Source organism: Punica granatum, chromosome 3 (genome assembly GCF_007655135.1).
Source record: "Punica granatum isolate Tunisia-2019 chromosome 3, ASM765513v2, whole genome shotgun sequence".
Lineage (NCBI taxonomy): Eukaryota > Viridiplantae > Streptophyta > Magnoliopsida > Myrtales > Lythraceae > Punica > Punica granatum.
The window spans coordinates 12,900,828-12,922,822 of record NC_045129.1 but is presented as its reverse complement, the minus strand read 5'-3'; the positions used below and the strand labels follow the sequence as shown (position 1 = coordinate 12,922,822).

Below are 21,995 nucleotides of genomic sequence, written 5' to 3'. Positions count from 1 at the left end.
CGAGCCGCACCACTCACCCGGTAACTCGAACACCTTGTTCTAACTCTTTCCCTTTTCCGTCATTACTTTCTCTCGTTATAACGCCCCAACCCGTAAGTTGTAAGCTCGACTTTCCCTTCATGCTGCAGTTTACCAGTGCAGCTCGACTTTCCCTTCATGCTGCAGTTAACCAGAGCCTCACCGGCTGGACCTCAAGATCACTACTAATTGAGATCTACTCATCAAGGGTGAACAGAAGTCCCAACACTACTATCTCAATCACTCCTCGAGCATTCAGAGACAAAATCTACGATATGTACCCGAGTAGAATATAATGGCCGTATACGAAAATCTACGATATCTCCAACCCTCTTTCAGAACGTGCCAAGCAGATTACAAGAGTTTCGAGGGGCTGGTGATACGATATGACTCAACAGGACATCGTAAAACGAAAACCGAAGCAGATCCAGACAAAGACAGCAACCCATTAATTGTTTAAGGACAAAAATGGGAAGGGTTCTTTTTTCTGAAATCTCTCGATCTGAACTCTAAATCAAAGGGAAGTTACTGAACCTCTTCCCCAGATCCTAAAGGGTAATTGCAGATTATTCCCACAAAATTACAATTGTAGTTTACTATTTCACTCATCAGGGAGGGCACTATGCATTTGAATTAATGACCTCTGTGGAAATATCCTATACATAACCTATCCTCGCCTCCAAATGAGGTTACTTTTCGACTTGAATAATACAACATCCCTCCGAGGATGGAGCGTGGGCCCAGAACCATAGCTCCCGACCAGGAATAAATGAGAGCAAAAGACTCCTAATTATCCCGATTCGGTAATCTGCCTGCCCTCCTGTTCCGGAAAAGGATGACTGGCTTCTTCTGGGCGTCTCTGTTCCCGAGATCTTCTCCTTCCTTTCGGGTCACGATTCTCAGAGGGTGCGCCTCTGTGTTGAAGACCCACTCGTCTAATGGGATGACAGATGGTGGGGAGAAGAGTAGGTACAGGTATTTTAAGGTTTCTGCGAGGAAGAAACTCTGCATCATGTTGTCTTTTACACCAGTATTCACCTGATAAAAACCAATAGATACATATTTCAGAGAGCTTGTGGCATTCTTCAATAATCCAATTTTTCTGTCCAATAGATAAAATAGAAGTGTAGACATATCGAGACTTACAAGAATATCGAACTGGTCAAGACAGGACCATCCAAATGACATGTGGAACCAGTGGTCAAGTTGGGACTTACTATTGATATTGACAAAAGATAGATACGACGATGCTGACAAAGGTCAAGAAGCACTTACATCCTTGAGTCCAACATATCCTCCCTCCACACGAGAATTCTCCTCAAACGCTTGAAATATATTCCAGCCCCATTCTTTGTATGTCTTATTGCCAGTCAAACGAGAGAGATAGAAAAGCGATTCCACCGTCTCTGGTCTCAGTATGTTCCAGGATGTACCCACAGTCATGTCCTGGAAATCGGCATCACCGATATTCAGTTGAGTGCCATAGAAAAGCCAAATATCTGGCATTATAATTTTAGTCAAACCTGTCCTTCATGAAAGAAGTAATTTTCCCCGGCTAATTTCGTGGGCGTGGATTGGTAGAAATTATAGCATGTCCAAGCCAGCTGCATGAAACATCCTGATCAGAACGAAGAGCAGCAGAAACGAAGAAAACGAACAGACCCATGATTATGATTCAATTCAATTTCTCATAGACGTCTAGTTATCCCATTAGGAAGGCGCCGGCAGAGTCAATTTGAAGTTCAGAAGGACATTCAAATCATCTATCCATATGTTTTGTATAACCTAAGTGCGCACAACTACTGACTAGTTGTAACATAGATGGTGTGATGAATCATCAAAATGAGAAGTGCAACATGATATAGAATTTAAGATACCTCTTCTGCAAGTGATAGGAACTTTTTAGATTCCTCTGGACCATATCCAAATGATCCTAGAGCTATCATTCCCGGGGCGAAGCATGCCAATTCATCCATCTGAAGAGTTTTAGATGTGAAAAGAAAGAACAAATAAGCCCAAGGAAATCAAGCAGTGTCGAGTATCATTGAATTGTACCGAGGGAGGCATTGCCAGTGCAGCGAAATACAAGTTCAAAAACTGTAACTGACCTTGTCAGTCAGAGAATAGCCACTCTTCTCACAAAGGTATGTAAAAGATGATGGCGTCGTTCTCTTTACCAGGCTCAGCAGCCCTTTCATTGATTTTTCCCACATTTCCCTGTTTCCATGTTTCCCCAAGAGCTTCAGACTTTAGATCTCATATTTCCATAGATATGAACTGTAACCATGTGGAAATTTACTAAATCAACTGAAGTGAGAATTACAAAAGCTTCTGACCTATAATGCCTCACAGTTGCAGTTTTATTTCCTTGTATCCAAACTTTGAGCAGGTACTCATAGAAGCTGCAGGAAGCAATATAATGAAGGTAAGGACCTAATGAGAAAATTAGGCAACTATAATATATTTTGAATCAAGAGTGACTAACCACATATAAGGGAATATCTGAGTAAAAAATACTTGAATTCTTAAAAGAAAATACCAGCCACATCAGGCCATATGCAGTCTTTACCTGTCTCCCATTGCACCAAATGTTATAGCTGAGTATGATGTTGAACCAGTGTCAGGGTTGATGTAGATGGGGAGCAAACCATTGTCAGGAAAGGATTTGTTTAATGCCAGGATAGCATTTTCTGCCTGAAGTTTAAACAGCTTCTATAAGAACATTATTAAAGGAGAAATTGCACATTTTTAGATGCAAAGTTAGCTTCCAGTAGCCTGTATCTACAGCACTAGACTTCCTCAAAAGTCCAATATGAGAGTATATTGATGTAGAAAAACTTTCAAATGATGGCTTTCACCAAGAGGTTTGATGGGTCCATACCTTCTGCTGATACTTTGGATTTCCTGTCCTTTGAGAAAGAGCAATAAACTCAAGTTGCTCTGTGCCAGAATCTGCTAGAATACTGTTCCCCTGAAAATAGGGAATTAGCGTTATTGTTGACTTCAAAATCAGATAAATTACACTCAAGTATTAGATCTTAAGTTTCCAAAACGAGATCCAGATCAAACCATCAATCACCAAATTAGATTAGATACATTCCCCAGTCACCTCTACTAGTTGTATTAAGTTGATCAAAACATCAAAATATAACCACCCCGCCCTCATTGATCAGGCCCATCTTTTGAGCATTTAACTAGGAGAAAATGAATTATATTCTGCCACATGCATGCAATGAAATGAAGCCCCATGCTCAGGGCAGAAATTGCACCTGAGGCAACTAATGGGAAATCGGCAGATAGTATGAATCTGCACAGATTGAAGCAGTATGTAAAAGTGCTGGATCAAATACTCCAGGAAGAAGAAAAACTACGAACAGTAGAACCCTGATCATGCAACTTCACGTAAAACAACATGACTCATGTAATCTTTAATATACATATACCAAAGTAGAATTTGTACATTTAATATGCATTAAATGTATAAATAAAATAATTTTTAATTTTATTTTCTAGAAAAATTGATAAATTTTATTTTTACTTTTACTCTTTAGGAAACGCTTCATATAAAAGGATCTTGTGACTTTTTAACCCCGAATAATAACCTTTTCATAATAGATGTTCATGCTTAAAAAAAAAAACAGATATTGTACGTAGTCTTTTTACTCTTATTTTATAATTGCTGCGAAATTTGGTAAATTTGTTTATATATTTAACATCAATAATGTACTAATAGAGAATTTCTTGTAATTAAAATTTATTTATTTTTACTTTTTCATTGTAGAAAAATTTAAGATGTTAGTAATTTTATTATAATCTCCGTATCTTAAATTTCTAAAAAAACATATATGTTAACATAATATAATGCAAATAATGATGGAAGTTCACTCCAAAAATGCTTATATATTACACGTATTTCTATCTATTATCTAATCTATCTATTGTCATACTTTTAATTATGTCTTTTGCACAAGCGGAAATCATTTCCTATGACATTCATCCAAAATAATAATACTATGATTGATTTACATCGTAATTGATTCAATTATGCAAACACATTTGATTTCTAATTCTAATTAAAAAGACTCTGATTATCAGAATAATCACTTAGTAAAAGAATGAATGATAATGGTATCTCCCCCTTTCGAAGGTAAGAGAAGGTTTCAGCTGCTGCTCCCCTTCCCTAGACCAACTGACCTACCTTCGTCCCCAGCACAGCACCTCCTCAGTCTATGCTTGCTACTCGAGCCCTGGCACTTCTTTTCATCTCTCAGCCCCTTTTCATCCCACCTTCCCAAACTAGATATTTAAACTCCAATATCAAGCCCCAGAGAATTTCTCATAAATGTGCTTTCCATGCATTAATTTCATGAAATTAAACTATACATGTAATTCTAATTTGCTATTAAATTTAATGGAAAATGACCATATAAAAAACAAAATACTTCAATTTTAATCTTAGACTTCTAAAAGTATTTTTAATACAAATTTAAATAGAGCAAACATATCAAAAACCCATGCATCGCACAGATAAAGGCTAGTCTTTGTGAAAATTCAAATCAGCAAGACATAAATATAACTGATACAGTATGCATATCCAACATACTTGGAGATTCCATCAACATCAAAAGGAAATTCTAGCTTACCCCAGTCCACCCAGGGTTACGTGGATTTCCTCCTGCCAAGTTAATGATGTTATATGGAATCCCTGTAGGGGTATCCCATGCAGGTAGAAGCCTGTCAGCAATGTCTTGAGCCTTTTCAAGAAAGACCTTATCCTGGGAGAGATCATATGCACTAAGAAGTCCACCCACAACCCTGCATTCCACAAAGAGGTGATACTTAAGCAGAAAAATCATGATTTATTTCACTCAAGTTTTGCCTCCAGAAATATACAACTTGTGCCTTTTTCTTTTTCTCCTCAACAAACAGAAAATTATTAAATGACCACAAGTTAAACCTTATAAAGTAACCTTATGGTTGTCTCGAAAACACTAGCATCATAGTCCTTGTTAAAATCCAATGAATTTGCAACCCACCTGCAACGAGGGGAACACACAGTCAAAACCAATGAGGGGGGGCAAAACTATTGAATTATGCACAATAACAGGAAACAGACTATGCCACGTTTACCTCAGCCTAGGAAACGTGCAGAGAAATAGGAGTATTAAACAAGAGAGGCAATCTAAGAACGTCCTGAAGCTAGCTGGATTACGCGGACGGCCCAAGAAGATTATTTACAGTAAAAATTTAATGTGCATAGGTAAATGTATTAATTGAATAATGAAACTTCTAAAGAGGTATAGAATCATTGATGCAATGTGAGGGGAAAAAAATATGAGAGAAAAAAGAGAGATGCAATCTAAAACAGCAAGAATCTTGAAGGAGTTTTCCATTATGGAATTGAAAAACCTGCAGGGAAAGAATTCTCACACAAGCTCAAATAGGAGCACGCACAAAATGCATTTAGAAAACAAGAACTCACTCTTTAGCTCTCTGAAATTCCTCTTCAAGTCCCATAATGTACAATGTGTCAAGCGAATCTATAAGAGTTGCACCAAGGCCGCCAAAGCTGTTAACGCCACTCTTTGTCTGAGGCTGTTGGATTTCAGGAGGATACAATCGCCATGCAAGGCAAAAAGGATATGAACCTCAAGATAAGTATCAGGCCACATACTGATTACAAAAATTCAGAAGTTTCTAGGATTCCAATCTAAAAAAATAATATTGTTATTCGTCATCCATGGAATGGCAAAGTCTGATCACGTTGATATCCAGCACAGTCCCATGCAACAGAATAGAGAAGATCTAAAAAGTTCTCACCTGGAGTTCATCTTGACCCCATGCATAATTCTCATATGAACTCCACGCATGTATCATGGCCTCTCTAACTTTTTCCCTCCGTTCCTGGTCAATGGGATCCTCCATAGGCAGGGCCTCTCTCTTGGTCCTTCGCTGAATCCTCCGCACATCTTTGGAATCTTCAAGCTGAATTCAGAAATCTTGTATCAGCCAACACATCCACATCAAAAATCAAACAAGCAGGTTATGTAGGATTAAATGTTCCAGCTTTGATCATAAGCATAAAGTTCTTTTCTTTTCCCTTCCCCCCCCCCCCCCCCCCCCCCCCCCCCCCCCCCCCCCCTCCTCCTTTCATCTGGCCAAAGAGCAGATGTCACATAAAAATTGTTCCGGCGGATACATTTTTCTACAGGAGACTGGAGACCAAGCAGCACAAAGATTACTTGTTCTTTCATAGTTAGATATTTCTACCAATTAAGCCCATTGCCTTAGAATAATAGAACCACTGTAGTAGAAACGATATCAATGTCCACTATAACTTCCAAGTATCAAATGCAGAGATTCATATATAAAAAGTGTATGTAGTGAGCACTCGAGTAGTAAAAGAACGAGATGTGGTCGCAAAGGGCAGGGCAAGAAAAGGGCACCCCGCAGAAAAGCGCCATCAGAGCTAGACAATAAAGGCAGATGAGCAATTCGAAGTACCTACCACGTTTCGCAACTCCAGTACCTCTTCCTGCAATTTTGAAAGTTCAACCTGCAGGGCAAGAATAGAATCGTTAAATGGAGAACTTCAAGAAAAAAGGGACATCATTATGCATAGCAAAATTCCATCTTTTTCAAGTTAACATGGCCAATTCCAGAATGTATTCTCTCTGCCATAAGCCGCTCCGGGTATTCACTCGCAAATCATTGATACCCCAATGGCACTAAGCATAGAATGCAAGATCCGGCCACAGTCTACGCCACTGCAAAGCAACTGTACTAGCTCAAGGTTGAGAATTGAGGGGAATTCTCGGGCGAAGAGTACCTCGTGCTCCCGGACGAGGGTCTGGCGATCCCAGACTACGAGGGTGGCGCAAACGAAGGCGATGAAGAGCAGAGCCAATCTCTTGGGTCTCTTCAAGTAGTAGGCCGGGTTGCAATACCTCCATCTGCTGGACGAGGAGGACGACGACGATCTGCCCCGAGCCATTGCGGATTAGATCTCCTCCGACACCCTTTCGGCCCAGTGAGCTCCACCACGTTTCAGATCATCAAACCATCCGATCCGAAGGCCGAAACGTATCGACTGGGTCCGCGAAAGAGAGAGAGAGAGAGAGAGTAAAGGGACGAAGACGGAGTAAGCAACAAATCAAGAGGAAAGTTGAACTTTGTTTGTTCGGACCGTCGACTGTGGGCGGAGATTCTTTTCCAATTTCCTAAATTTCCACAGAGAGACAAGAGAGAGAGAGAGAGAGAGAGAGAGAGAGAGAAGGGTTACTGCAGGCGAAGAAGAAGTGTTTGACGGGTCATCCCATACTCCGTCGACCCTTTCCCGACACGGTCCAACGACCTGCGATGGTGTTAATAATGTCCTATGGCCCAGTAGAAATTATCGGGTGCACTTGCTCTATAGTAATTCTTCCTGGACTTGATACCAACTTCCGATATGGTACAATGATCCGATCGATTCCAACATTAGTGTACGACCCCAGCCGTTTCTTAAGTCAAGTTTTTGCCATTTCTGATTAGCTTCAGTTAATGGCAATTCTCCCGTGAATCAATTTCATTCCATTCCAACCTACAAATTATGTCATTCCATTCCGGTCTACCAAACGAAACCTTATATCTATGAATACCGATTAGTGATTTTAGGAGTCGTTTCTGCCTTGGTTGTGGTCAAAGAAATAAGCGATAGAACCGAACCAATGCGGAGGGCTAGTGAAAATGGGACAACGAATAGTGACTTTGGGAAAGGCATTTGTGATGATAGAGAGGTATTTCCGTGCTGTACCCGTAGGAAGTAGAATCGCATTGCATAACAACCTCGTGATCGATGGTGAATTTATGCTGTTCCCAGGCGGAAATTTTCCTCGACCCCGTCGGAGCCATTCAACAAAAAGTCACCAAAATGTCCCTGCATCGCCACTGGCCGGCTAACTATGAAATCAATATGGTCTCTACCCCAGGGACCAGATTAGCTCCATCCTCGTCTCAACACCTCAAAGCTCTAATGAAAGACGACGAGTCACTCCAAGATGCTAGATATAGCTTCCCGGTGCAGCCACATATGGTAAGTCCTTTCGTTATGGTGTCCCGATAGCCAACAGAGGCGAGTAAAAACTAGCCAAAACCAACCCAACCCAAGCTCTTAGCCGTGGCCCTAACGAGAGATTGCTTGCCTTACAGGTCACATCATTTATTGGTTGCGTTCAGTTGTTCACATATGGTCGACGGACTCAACAACTGGGTCCCTTCTTGACTTTCAAAATAAGAAAATATCAAACCCGTGACAAGTCAACCTCTTTAATAAACTAATAAATTCATGGCCAGAAATTTGCTTCATCGGTTCCACGAGAAGTTCTTGTCACTTTCAGCTGTCAACCAATTCATATTTGTCTCTGATCATTAGCACTCAGAAGAACATTAAACAAGATAAGAAAAGGTACTATTTACAGTGGAGCAATTTACAGTGCAGTTACAAGCCTTGCCCTACTGCAGAAACTTTACCTCGGAGGAACATAGTCGGAGTTAAAATGCCTGCCCGCATAGGATAAATGCATGAATGAGGCTCTGGGCAGCACGGACTTGGTCTGGAGTTCCGCCCACCACCACGACGCCTTCGGTAGCCCCGGGCTTCGGGCCGTAAACATCCACCTTTGCACCAGATATCTGAAGATTTTTGCCCGTGTCCGACAAAAAAAAGCTCAGGAATCGGGCTGAAGTTTGATTCATTGGATTAGGAAATAGAAGAGAAAAGAATCTGCTTTACCTGCCTGATGTCAATCAGGTTGCAATCGTTTTCTCCGTGTACGTGGCCTAGCAGAGTTTGAGGGATCACAACCTCAACAGATGCCCCTTGCATTATTGGGCCTTGATTCCCACTGCCCAAACACACATTCCAGACAGTGTTCAATTAGCCTTGTCGAAATAGACAAGAAAGAAAGAGCCTAAAGAATGTTTCTAAATCAATAGAGTCCTCTTCTTACTCATTTTCAAATCTCCATCTGCAGAAAATGTTGCTAAAGATTGTTCAAGCTAGTTAAATGAATTTAAGCTAGCAATGTTAAACAAAAGGATAAGACCGATTGCCAGAAAAGTTCACGCAATGGTAAGATGATGATTCAGTAATTCAATAACCCAACATGAAGAGCGTCCAAGTTATCATGGTTGATTGTGTCCATGGGGTTTCAAAGGGACCTTCACTATCAGTTTCCTTCCCTCTTAACACATCATTGGTCAAGCAGGAGAGAGTCATTACCTTCCGTGAGGTCCACTTCTTGGACCCATAGGATTACCACCACCAAAAGGCTGCTGCTATCACACCCATGTAAGAGCATAGTAACACAAAAAATATTAAACAAATAAGTTAAATAAAATAAATCAAATAGAAAAGAATAAGGATCCTAGAAACAATTTTATCATGAACTAGCTTGCAAAGCTAATGCAGAACAACTTTCAGCGATAGCTTACCTGTGGGCCCCACATTCTTGGTGAAGGCGGTCTATCAAATGGAGGAGGTCCATAACCTGGGCCGTCACTCCCAAAATTTCCACCAGGAGGACGAGGAAATGGAGGTTGATGATCAAGAGGTCGTGGAGGAATAGGACCATCAACTCCGTGAGGGATTGAACCTGGCGGTGGTGGAGGATAAGGACCAGGCGAGTGAGGGTTATGCCTCGGCCTAAAATGGGGAGGTGGCATGTCAGAGAAAGGAGGCTTGTACGGTGGGCCAGCAAAACCTGAGTGGGGAGGTTTCGGTAACATGTACTCACGAATTCTGCTGGTAATATGAAACAAAGCATCCTCTACTACCTGTACATTCCCCATAACCTGCAGAATCGCCAAGTCAGCGCCAGCTATCCCAGTTAGCCTCATGAACTAGACCAGAGCATAATGTAATGGATGCAAAATACAGGAGTATTTTGGAGTTTATGCAGACCCATGTAGCAGTAAGTTTCAGAATGATAAAATCCGAGCATTGCAAGTTACCTGAACAACTTCATCAATGTTGGCATATCTTGGAGACTGGTCTTTTGGAGAAATCCGAATATTAGCACCTGTACCTCTCCTCATTTCATTTATTATAGAACCTCCCTTGCCTAGCAAATAACGAATCTGGGGCGAAGGTACAAGAAGCCTAGCAACAACAGGATTGCCAGGTTCAAAGCCAATCTCGGCAATCCTATGATGCACTCGCATAACAGCCTCCTGTGCAGGAGATCCTTTATGCTCTGGGTTCTGAAGCTCACACAGACAAGGAGGAAAACAGAATGAGCGAATCAATCTATACAATCATATTTATGAGCCAACAACAAAGAGAGATGAAATGCTCGAGACAATGCGATGTAACTGACGTGCCTCTCGTGCAGATATCGTAACAATCCGCTCATCAGAGTCCGGATAATTATCGCCGATTTTGATATAAGCGCCAGTGTCATTTTCTATTGCTCGTACAACTGAACCACCTTTTCCTATCAAACTACCGACTTTAGATTGCTGACAAAGCAACTTGAATAGGACCTCCTCTTCTCCAGCCATTTTCCCTGGACCATGAGAATAATTCCTCTTGTGATAATCAGCATGATACCGCCCTGATGAATGACCCCGATGAGGAAAAGAATGGTCCTGTGGTGGCATCGTATCCGCTGAACTATGCATTCCCCCAAAAAACGTAGAAGTGCTGGAATGGACAGGATCTGTCCCAGGGTTCTCATGAAGATAAGTTGAGGCAGACAGTAGTGCCTGCTTCACAGCTGAGATGTTTCCACTGATCTGCATATTGATTCAACCATGATAAAAAGCTTTAACCAGACAGTTCCTGCTGTCGAGAAAACTCAGGGACTCAACCTCAAAAACGAACAATCTATGAAAAGATCATGAGTGAACTGCCACTAAGTCAGAACCTTAGTATCCCGATAATACGAGCTTTTACATTGTTCACCATCTTAGACGGGTTACCTAAAGGTCTAAAAATTATGCTCCGGCCACAAGAGATGATGACTGATGCTATCTGTACACTTTCGCTTACATATCATACGTGAAGCATAAGCCGAGCTACTAAGCTTGATGTTCAACACCCTAGGGCACAGAAGAAATGGCAAAATTCATCACAAGCGAAGGAGAAGGATTGGCTAGATATACCTCAATCAACTCGTCAGCAAGAGAAGCACAGGGGGGAAGCTGATCCCTGGGGACCAATCCAATGGAGACTGGGTTCTCCTGCCTAATCTTCTCCAGTAACCTTCCTTCCCTACCAGCGGCAGAACCCACCTGACTGCTCCCGGCCAGCAGCCGACAGACCACTGTCCGGTCGGCATTTCCACGTTCATCACTGCCAAGAGAAGTTCCTTTCTCCGTGTCCTCAGCCACTGCTACGACGCTCTCGAACACCCGCACCAAAGCCTGCTGAGCGGAGGACAACCCCCATTGGACTCCAGTGCTCGCACTCGAGCTCGGACTCGAACTTGAATTCAAGTCGACGTTGGTATCTTCCTTAGCTTCAATGGGTGCTGAGTGCGAGTAAACGAGGATTACACGCTCCTCGCAGGAGGAACCAGAGGCAGGTTCGTCGAGGACGCGGATTTTGGCACCAGGGATGTCGCGCGGGACCTTGGCGGTCTTAGTTGCCGGGCAGAGAATTCTAAACGAGGCTTCAGTGGGCTTAGTGGTGCTGGAGGCGGATGCCGGAGCGAAGGAAGTAGAAGGGACAGGTCCTGCCGGTGGTGGTGGTTGTGGCGGCGGCGGTGGCGATGGGTTGGGCGGTGGTGGGCCGGCGGGGGCGGGGGAAGCCTCCATGTGCAGTGGCAGTGAGCCTGAGCAAGCGCAGACTGCAAATTGGGATGCGGGAGTAAGGAGTTCGACTTGCTACCAGTGCGACTTCTCCTGCAGTTGGGCCGAAGTGGGCTTCTACTTGGGCCCACTTGGTGGGCTAAATTGGGTCGAGCCCGCTTTTTGTAAGATGATGATATTATCAACTTTTCTTTGGGTTACGAACGAGGACCAATGACAACAAAGGAGATCGAAGAAGGGGAAATAAAGCAGTACAAGGAGTCTCACTCATGAGAATTGAATTTAGGATCTCTTAATTCAAGTCAACATCGATGCCACTTGTTTCTGGATTTTTATGAAGGAAGAAAGGCGGTTTTCAATTTTTTATTTTCAGGAAAACTAGAGGACTTCTCTCATGGCAAATAGCCACGGGATGAGTGCGAAATCTTCTAACTACAGTTTGATGGAGTCGTGATCGTGTTGTTGAGGACGTGTCCAGCTGTCACTGACTTTGAACATGAATAGTTGAGGGATCGACCATGCCGTTATAAGCTCGGAATATCTAAATTACACCTACTCCTATAGATAAATAGCTTAAAAGCTAAGGTATGAAAAACTGTAAAGATACGATTTTTTGAGTTGACCAAGTGTCCTTTTTTTAGCGAGATCTTCTAGTATTTATAGATTTCATCTATCGTTTGCCAATTACTAAATTCCTCAGCCTTGAGAACGTGGGTTGAGACAGTTACTAGCTTCCTTCAACTGCCAGTGCTTATCTCCACGTGATAATTATCGAGTTCAATTGGAGGAATCTTCTGAATAAGCTTTATCCTCTCTTTGCTCCCTACTCTAAAACGGTGTCACCCAAAGCTCGCTTCCAGAATCTGCCCGGCTCAGAGTCTGAGCCATGCACGCCATGTGTCTTAGATTCCATCTTCGCTCCGGATCAGAATTTAATGCCCCGTTTGGATTCAGAGTTCGTTAATTTTAACTTTAACTTTAACTTTAACTCAACACACTACACAACAAAAATACACATTTCTCAATTCAAAAATTTTAACTTTAACTTTAACTCAACACATTACAAAACAAAAACACACGTTTCTCAAGTCAAATTTATAATCACATCTCATTTGTCATTTTCCACAATCAAAATTAAAGTCAAAATCAAAGTAACTTTAACTATGAATCCAAACGGCCTAAAAATTCCTCCAACTTTATATATTTACGGAGATGCCCCAAACACGTATGTTGATCATACGATGCCACGTGTATTGGTTCTGCGAATAATTTTTATGTTGGCAATACTACTGTATCAAATCTAATTCCAAAAATACATCCATCGAGACATCACGCTTCAATATGTCACAGGAATAACCAATAGGTTTAATAGGCGATAGAGCTTCGGATCGAAGTATGGGAGTTTCAGTTTGAAGCTCCGAGCTTCTAATCAATGCCCTGATGTTTCATTAGGTTCCAGTGGTGGCTAGGCTTCATTATAGAGCTGAATCTTTTGCAGGCATTGTTCATTATGAATTCATACTGTGGGGCTCGATTGCATGGTCCTTTGAGATTATTCCATGTGATAAAGGTATTTGAATCGCCACACTTGTGAGCAAGATTAGACCATGTGGCAAAATTATATGGATCGCCACATTGTGTGAGTAAGAACGGAGGAGGACAACCATATGGAAGTAAGGTCTTTGATGGTCACATGCGCAAGTGTACGAGAAGAAGAATAACAGTTCAAGTAACAAAGTCATGTTTGTCTTCTTCAAATTTATCTTATTCTTTCAATGGTAGAAGAACGAAGAGTCCGTCAATTAGCAGGAGAAAGATCATCCACATGGACATGTATTAGAATCAGTAATTCAGCAGAATCTCTATACAATATTGCTGACCCTCTCTATTTGAAAATAATAATAATAATAATAAACTTAGACTGTTACGTTATATTTGAATTAATCAACGGTTTTCCATGTATTCAAAAATATCTTATCAATTTATGTTTTTGAATGATAAATTTGTGTCAAAGTGATGGAATACATATTTACAAATGTTGGGTACCGAACCATCGCCAACTTAGATCCTGTATATCATACGTGCGAGATGAGAAGGTAAATTCACCTAATAACTTTTCCATTCTTGGTCCCGCATTTATGATGGGAAACTTTTGGGGAAGGAAGTTAGGCGAATGTGGAGAGGTAACCATTAAAGAGATAAATTCTGAATTTTTATCGAGCACGGTGAATATTTATCTCCTTTGTTTTCTTAACCGACAAAAGTGAAGTAAAATAAGGGAGAGAAACATATTCACACAACGTTTAGTAACGAGATTAAATTTAATTTAATTTAATTTGAAAAAAAAGATAAAAAAGTAATAATTATATTATTGAATTGAAAAAAATTATTAAAATTACAAAAAAAAAACGTATGAATAGTATGAAAATTTAATATTGAAAATTTAATTTTAATAATAAATGAAAAAAAAAGTATAAGTACAAATTTTTTAAAAAATAAAAAAAAATAATGATTAAATTAATTATTACGGAAGAGGACAAGGTGGTGGTGGTTCGAAGCGAGCAACCGTCCTGTTGGCTGAGGTCAAGGCCTCAAAGACACAAGAGACGGACACGTGTCGGGTCGTGGGATGGAGTTCTTTATGAAGCGTGGTGGGGAATTTTCAAATGAAGTTTTGTGGTGGTGGTTGTATCATGTGGGCCCCCCACTGTCAGATACTGTGCAAGATATTTTTCCGGCAAAGCCTAACCATACCACCTGGCACCATTGCTTATTCTTTGCTCGAAGACTGTCCACGTCCTTTGTCCCTCCCGATGTCCATCCATCATCAACTTTTCCATAGCTTCCCCTTCCCCCTTAACTTTAATCATCTCCACCCATTCTTTTCCCTTGCCCTCCCATGATGGCACCTCCCCTCATGAAGATGCCCTACTGTATTGAATTGAATTGGTGGTGACTCGTCCCCTAGCGTAAACAAACACCCGTCATCGAGGTCAGGAACGAATCTTGATATTTAGTCAAAGGGATACGAATATAGAACAATCTGGCACCACATATTAAAAAATATACACATAATTTTTCACGAGTCTAACTATCGCACCTCATGCATTCCCCGGATCCATCCTCGTAGATCTAAGTCTGTTAGAAGGCCGTAACTGTGCCTTGGATCGTTGTATGCTACCGCCCGCTTCCTATTTTAATAAATGATGTCAAAAGCAAGCAAGCAAGCACCCAAGGAGACTTGATATCGAGGCGTGATTTGTGAGTGGATATGCCCTCGGCGATTCGAGCATGGATCGTATCCTTAGGGAGTGCAGCCACTGAGATTATACACTGTCACGAGCAGCCGCGCTAGATCATACGGACCTTATAATGCTGGTGGCTGACCGTCAATGGTCCCGACTACCCAATGTTGTTGCAATCAAGAACGTTCGAGAGACAAGTTTCTTTGCCGATTGTGATGCTATCTATCTATATCATATCAAGTATTCCAAGTTGACCCGAAAATTACGAACGGAATTAATGCTTTCTCGGCATTTCCAAGAGACTGCCAAACTTCACTGACTTTAACAACGTTGGTTCTGTTCACTCGAATCCTAATTTGGAATTCTTTAAATTGGCCCCACCCCCGACCTCCGCATCCGGCTCGGAGAAAATATCCATTTTCCGCTTCTCTCCTATTATCCACACAAAATATTGCACGTTGGTCTTTGACGGCCATCCCCTCCCGGCTTATTGTCACCACCGAAGGGAGATGAAGCTTCGTGGCTGAATGCGGAACCTCAGACGGCGGATCAAATGACTGATGATGAAGGATTCGATGGCAATAACGAAACAAATGGGGGACCCGATAGAAAAAAAAAAAACAAACCCCCCCGAGAGACAGCAGTTTGCTGTTCGAGAATAACGAGGTTTACGTAGACAGCGGAAGTGGCGTGGCAATAAACAAATCCATCCCTCCTTTTTCTCAAATAATAAAATAAATAATTAAAAGTTTTTTTTTTCCTTCTCTCTGTCCCCTTGCTTTCCCTTTCACTATCACATTTTTTTTTAACAAGAGGAGTTGATAAGTTTAATACATTAAAATAAAAATTTGAAATATTTAATAAAGAGATACGGATAGTTCCACTAAATGTCGGATATGAGACGTTTTAATCACTAGACGAGAATTGCTCTATTACGCTATATTATATTTTAATTACCACATACTTTTTTTAATGTTTTGTTATTTTGTTTTTTTCTATTTTTCTTTGTCTGTCGATGGAGCAGACATTTACCACAAAACTGATTTTCAGCCATATAAATAAAATTTTCATTTTCTTAGTGTGAATTCTGATATTTAAAAGTTTAACGAGCCCCAACTAATTCAATTCGAGTCTAATCGATTCGATTCACCATAGGATAAAACTTTCTTAATATATATATATTTTTTATATCCACGATATTCGAATATAAGAATTTATTTAATTAGAATAATGGCAGAGTCACTTAAACTAATTTAATTTGATTGAAATAATTTTAAAAAAAAATTATATGAGAATTTAAATTGACCTTTCCTTCCACCGTCCCTCGTTTCCATATATCAATTTTGGACCTCACACTTATCACACTCGCCACCCACCGCCTCATTCCTCTCTCTCTCTCTCTACAACCCCACACTTTCTCTCTCTAAATCTCTTTCTCTAAAACCATCCGCTCCCTCTCATTCCTTGAAATCTCTTGGCCTGCCTCTCACGCCTCCTCCCTCTCTCTCTCTCTCTCTCTCTCTAAGCAGCTTTGCTTGATTGGTTCTCTGTTCTTCTTCCTGGTAATACTTCTTCTTCATCGCCATGAAAGGCAGAGTCTGCGAGCTCTGCGGAGCCGACGCCTCGCTCTACTGCTCCTCGGACTCCGCCTTCCTCTGCTTCCGCTGCGACGCCGACGTCCACGGCGCCAACTTCCTCGTCGCCCGCCACATCCGCCACTCTGTCTGCTCCTCCTGCGGGTCCCTCGCCGAAACCCGATTCTCCGGCTCCGGCGTCGCTCATCGGACAATCGTCTGCAAGTCCTGCTCCGGCGAGCGCCCACTCCCTCCGGCGGATGACTCCGACTGTCTCTCGTCGGAGTCGGACTGTGTCTCGTGGACCGGATCCGCCGCCGCGGCTGCTCCTGCGAAGATCCGTCGGCCGGGCTGTAACCGTAGGCGCGAGTTGGAGAGAGTCTCCTTCTCGAGCTCGCTGACGGAGACGTCCGGGAAGGACGACTCGGCGAGGTTGCCCTCCGGTGAGGTTAGCTCCCCCGCGGCGAGGATCGGGAGGAAATCGTCGCTGGCCGTGGCACGGATAGACGCCAGGGCGGAGGGCATTTTGGGGATTTGGCGGCAGAGGCTAGGTCTGAGCGACGGCTCGGTCGTGGACCGGGCCTCCCGAGCCCTTGGCTTATGCGGGGGTGAAATGACGGCCCTGCCGCTGAGGGTCCTGCTGGCGGCAGCGTTTTGGCTCGGGCTGAGGATGTCCAGGGCCAGGAAGGATGCCACGTGGCAGGTGCTGATCAGGAGGCTGGAGGAAGTCTCCGGGGTTCCGGCCAAGCTGATAGTGGCCGCTGCGGCCAAGCTCGCGCGTGCGTGCCGGGCCAGGCGGAAACTGGGCGGTGACGACCCCGAAGAAGGCTGCGCGGAGTGCTCCGTGTGATGAACTGATCGCGCCTTGCCAAATACTTGTGGTGGACGCATTAATCAAATGAGATTTGTTGTACGTCAACATTTTAGGTTGGTTCCATGGAGATGATAAGAAATTTTTGACTGTTGCAAGCATGCTTGAAATAACATTTTGATTGTGTTGGTTGTAAAGGGGATACGATTGTTGTTTTATCGGGTTTTAATGTATTAATTAGTACGAGGAATGTATTTGCGGTAACATTGTATGTGTACATTTCTCGTGTCGAACCTATACGAAATGGTAAAGAAACAAATCACTTTTTCGATTTATCCATGCTATACGGGTATGATCTGTTTCTTTTTCTATTGAAATTGTCTATGAAGATTATGTTGTGTTTGATTACTTTTTTTTCCCCAAATATCTTAACGTGATACTGACAGATTAATGGATTTATTTTTTGGCTAACACTGAACCATTGAATATAATAAATAAAATGAAAATATCAAGAGATGTGATAGTGAAATTAGATTAGGAGGACGGTGATATATTTTAGAAATATAATCCATGTGGTGAGTCCGAGTCCTTCATTTTATATTAGCCCCAGACGTATTTTTGGAGTAATAATCTTTACCCAATTCGCGTACCCAAAAAAATAATAATAATCTGACCAAAAAAAAGCAGGAGCGCGTAGGAGATCGTGGTGGTAATTAAGAGGAAATTCTCACGACATGGTATGAAGGGGATATGTTTAGCATTTCAGTTTAAGTATTTAGTATTTAATTCAAATGTTTAATTCTTTTAGTATTTGTGTAAACGGTATAAAATATTAAACAGTTGAAACCGAAGTATTATGTATTTAAACGGAAAATAGAAATAAAAATCACTTCTATTAATTACGGGTGTTATAAGTATTAAATATTTGAATTAAAAATATGAAATGTGTTGTTATGACTCATTGTTATGTTAAATGAACCCGTGGAGTCAGTACATAAACAAGACATATATGGAAGGAAGGAGATGGACAAATGATTCAAATGATTCAGCTGTGTTTTTCATTAATAAAATTCACGGTTAGGAGAGTTTTATCAATAATAAGTCGACCCGACTCAAACTTAAATTAGTCGGTAACCATCTAGACTTTCAAATACTAGATAATGAAAAAAAAAAAAAGTCTAAACTTGAGACTAATGCATAACTTACTTTATTAATTGCGCTGCAATTGGTAGCATGAGAAAAGTATCAATAAATTTATAACAAACGTATGTATTGACTTATCAATATGCAAGTGATGGACGACAAAATTAGGTAATAAAATAATTTTAAAATTGACTCCCTTTCACGGTAGATCTGTGGTGGTCATTCAAATTTTTAGTAAGCTACGGTAATGGAAGTTGTGGCTGTCGATGTCTATAGATAGTTTACACCTATCAAAAAGAAAAATGTCTGTAGATAGTTTGAGGTGGCCTCGAAGAGAATCGAATTGAATGGTTGAGATATTATTTATTTGAACTGAAGCTAGGAGTAATCAGGACCATGAATTTCAGGAGCCTTTGCTACCGTGGCCTTTTCTTTTTTACCAATTTAAATCGAGAGGCTGATGGTAAGATTTATTCTGTCCTTTATTATCAGCTAATGCTTGATGGGGATAGGATGTTTATGAAACTTGTGGTTGGTAGGGCCGGGGGATCTCATACCTCGATGATCCCGGCTTTCGGTCACGACATCGGTTGTTCCTACTTCATTATCGTACAAGACGTATGGGTATTGTGCGGTTTATATGGAACTCCTTTTTAATTGTTTCGGATTATTCATAATATTCTGATTTGATATTTAAATTAAGCCAATCCAAGCAGAAACCTCCATATTAATAAAGAAGAGAGTTGTTCGATCAGGTCCAGCTTAAAATTGAACATGCGTCATCGATCAACTCCTCCTGCACTAGGAATTTTAGTCGCACAAGTCTTCTTTAGAATAAAGTAGAAATAGAAATATATTTTTTTAAAAAAGAAAGCTAAATATAAACAAGCTAAAGGAACAAGTACAAAGTCCTCTCTCTGTATTTCTGCAGAAATACATCTTGACTACTACTTTGTCATGCAATTTCTGCAGAGAAGTGAAATTTCATCCTAGATTTAGGACGACCATCCCCTTCCCGGCATCGACTGCGGTCCATGATGAAATGTAGCTTAACAGGTCGCAATCGAAATTACGAATTCAAGATGACTAGTAGCAGTTGTATTTGTTTTCTTCGAAGTGATTTTTCACTAAATTTTTTTTTGTTATTTGCCTCGCAGATAAATTGTTTATTTTGATTTTGTAACATTCGATTGGGCGTTTCCCCTGTATCCATTTTTTTTTTTGTTGATTTCTAATAAACCTACTTAACATTTCGGCAAAAAAGTCCTCACGATCTGTAAGCAATTTTCTATTCCGATCCTCAACTTTAGTATAGGTCAATTCATCCTCAACTTTTATCTTTTTTAAAAGGAAAACGATCTGCATTTTGCTGCGAGTTTATCTTATAAATTCGTAACTTAATTACGATGTTCAAAATCATTATAATTTTTCATACATTTTATCATCTTTGTATTTGTAGCAGAACTCTTCGTAATATACTACTTATTATCATCATCCTGCATGTGAACTATATCATATTACTAATTTTTTGCTCGCGCCTTGCACGAGTTTTTTTTTTTAATGTTTGTTTCACATATTTTAATAGTAATTATTGGCTTGACAAATATTTTCAAATTAATCGCTAGAATTGAAAGTTAATAGAATATGTTTTTAAAGGTATATAAATTCTGGAGAAAACATTAATCTCATTAGATTTTATGAATTATTTCTCATTTTATAGAAATTTATGTATGTCCACGTCAATCCTAGTATTCATATTAGTTATTTTAGTAAATTAGAACAACAACTTTCTAATGGAGATTCTTTAATATATATATATATATATGTATGTATGTTTATATCACATAATGGACTTTATAAGTTTTTAAACGAAATATTATAAAAATTATCCATGAATTATTTACATATGAGACAATCATATGTTATATAAATATATACTTCTATTTATCCTTTAAGATTATCATAATTTATAATTATTTTTGTATATATTGAAATATATATACTTATATTTATATCTATTTAGTACTAATTTGTTGTTTAAAATAATTTATTTATCATATTGAAAATTATCCATTTAAAATATGCTTATATTAATTATTTGAGTAGATATTATAATTCTACTTATTGCGTAGAATTAAAATATTAATAAATGTAATTATGTTTATATCAATTAGTTGTATAAATATTTACATTAATTTAATTTCACACATTTCATAATTTAGCCATAAGATATTACTTATTTTATGATTCTACCCCAATTTATTAGTTTGTAGTCAAGTTTTATACATACATAAAGATTATATGAATTTAGTAGTAATTTGTTGTTTAAAAGAATTTATTCATCACGCTGAAAATTATCTATTTAAAATATGCTTATATTAATTAATTGAGTAGATATTTGTAGAATTAAAATATTCATGGTTGATTGTGCACATATTGAAATAAATTTAATTATGTGTATATGAATTAATTGTATGAATATTTACATTAATTTAATTTCACACATTTCATAATTTGATCATAAAATATCACTTATTTTAGAATTCTACCATATTTATTAGTTTGTAGTCAAGTTTATATATATTTATAGATATCTAAATAGATTAGCATATATCTAAATTTTACTACTTTGCAACTTGCACACCCACACTAAATTTAAAATGTACTTGCTACTTAGCTATTTGTTTGAATCAATAGAAGATTGAATTTGTATTCACCTAGAAAGGTCGGATCATTCATGTACACTCAAGCGCCTCTTCTAAGAAATCAATCAAAGATGATGTTGGGTAGACGTATGAAAGTAAATGCCATCTAATTGCATTTTGAAGAGGAAAATCCCAACTTACAATCCATAATATAATTCTATCGAAATAAATATCAAAATTTTGTTTCTTTATAAATTTGATAATAGAACCTGCAACTCTAGAAAAGAAGAGGAATTTTTGAAGGGATCAACTCTTAATATCATATGCAACGTAACAAAATATAGAAACATAAATTGCCCATGACTTTGTTTGACGAACTGATATGCTACATGACTTTACCCATAATAAAAAAATTGTACTAATCGAGAAAAGTTAGAATACCATAAATAATTATTAATTATTTATAAAATATTTGGTAATTTATCTATAAAATATTTAGTTAACGTCAATTAAGTTTATATATTTGTAGTTATACCCCTATTTATTGTATCGTAGTCAAGTTTGTTTATATATATATATATATATACTAGTTTATTGGACTCGTATTGCACGAATTTTGTAAAGAAATTTTATTACAAAAATTTGAATATGTAAACAATAATTTGTATAAATTCATAGTTTATGTCAACATGTAAAGTTTATTTTTTATATTGTTTAAAATTTAAATCGGCACATTCAAATTTGTGATAGAATAGAATATATATAT

The 21,995-nt window shown here is 39.4% G+C and overlaps 3 protein-coding genes across 11 annotated transcripts; 1 reads left to right on the top strand and 2 right to left on the bottom strand.

Moving 5' to 3' along the window:
* Positions 1–336: 336 nt before the first annotated feature.
* Positions 337–7,348, bottom strand: LOC116200979 (mannosyl-oligosaccharide 1,2-alpha-mannosidase MNS1-like). Of its 2 annotated transcripts, none has more exons than XM_031532012.1 (14): positions 6,848–7,348; positions 6,527–6,574; positions 5,839–6,003; positions 5,501–5,613; positions 4,989–5,054; positions 4,662–4,833; positions 2,900–2,989; positions 2,588–2,712; positions 2,355–2,420; positions 2,127–2,235; positions 1,896–1,994; positions 1,542–1,622; positions 1,294–1,464; positions 337–1,176 (listed from the first exon to the last, which is right to left on the bottom strand). In XM_031532012.1, the coding sequence occupies exons 1-14, from the start codon at positions 7,010–7,012 to the stop codon at positions 805–807; spliced, it is 1,842 nt and encodes a 613-aa protein (XP_031387872.1). In that variant the 5' UTR covers positions 7,013–7,348; the 3' UTR covers positions 337–804. The 2 variants fall into 2 exon arrangements, with proteins under 2 accessions (XP_031387872.1, XP_031387873.1); XM_031532013.1 differs by having other exon boundaries at positions 337–1,056; positions 6,848–7,341.
* Positions 7,349–8,177: 829 nt separating this feature from the next.
* Positions 8,178–11,863, bottom strand: LOC116201084 (KH domain-containing protein HEN4). 8 transcript variants are annotated; one of them, XM_031532173.1, is made up of 8 exons: positions 11,164–11,863; positions 10,381–10,794; positions 10,012–10,260; positions 9,493–9,852; positions 9,281–9,336; positions 8,796–8,903; positions 8,530–8,691; positions 8,178–8,396 (listed from the first exon to the last, which is right to left on the bottom strand). In XM_031532173.1, exons 1-8 carry the CDS (start codon positions 11,815–11,817, stop codon positions 8,393–8,395), a joined length of 2,007 nt encoding a protein of 668 aa, XP_031388033.1. In that variant the 5' UTR covers positions 11,818–11,863; the 3' UTR covers positions 8,178–8,392. The 8 variants fall into 8 exon arrangements, 5 of the variants coding, with proteins under 5 accessions (XP_031388033.1, XP_031388037.1, XP_031388035.1 ...); XM_031532177.1 differs by having other exon boundaries at positions 8,792–8,903; positions 11,164–11,861; XR_004155799.1 differs by having other exon boundaries at positions 8,203–8,691; positions 8,792–8,903; positions 9,493–9,703; positions 9,795–9,852; positions 11,164–11,862.
* A 4,572-nt stretch (positions 11,864–16,435) lies between these two features.
* Positions 16,436–17,780, top strand: LOC116201908 (B-box zinc finger protein 32). Its single transcript, XM_031533363.1, has one exon. The coding sequence runs from the start codon at positions 16,641–16,643 to the stop codon at positions 17,478–17,480; it is 840 nt and encodes a 279-aa protein (XP_031389223.1). The 5' UTR covers positions 16,436–16,640; the 3' UTR covers positions 17,481–17,780.
* Positions 17,781–21,995: the final 4,215 nt, after the last annotated feature.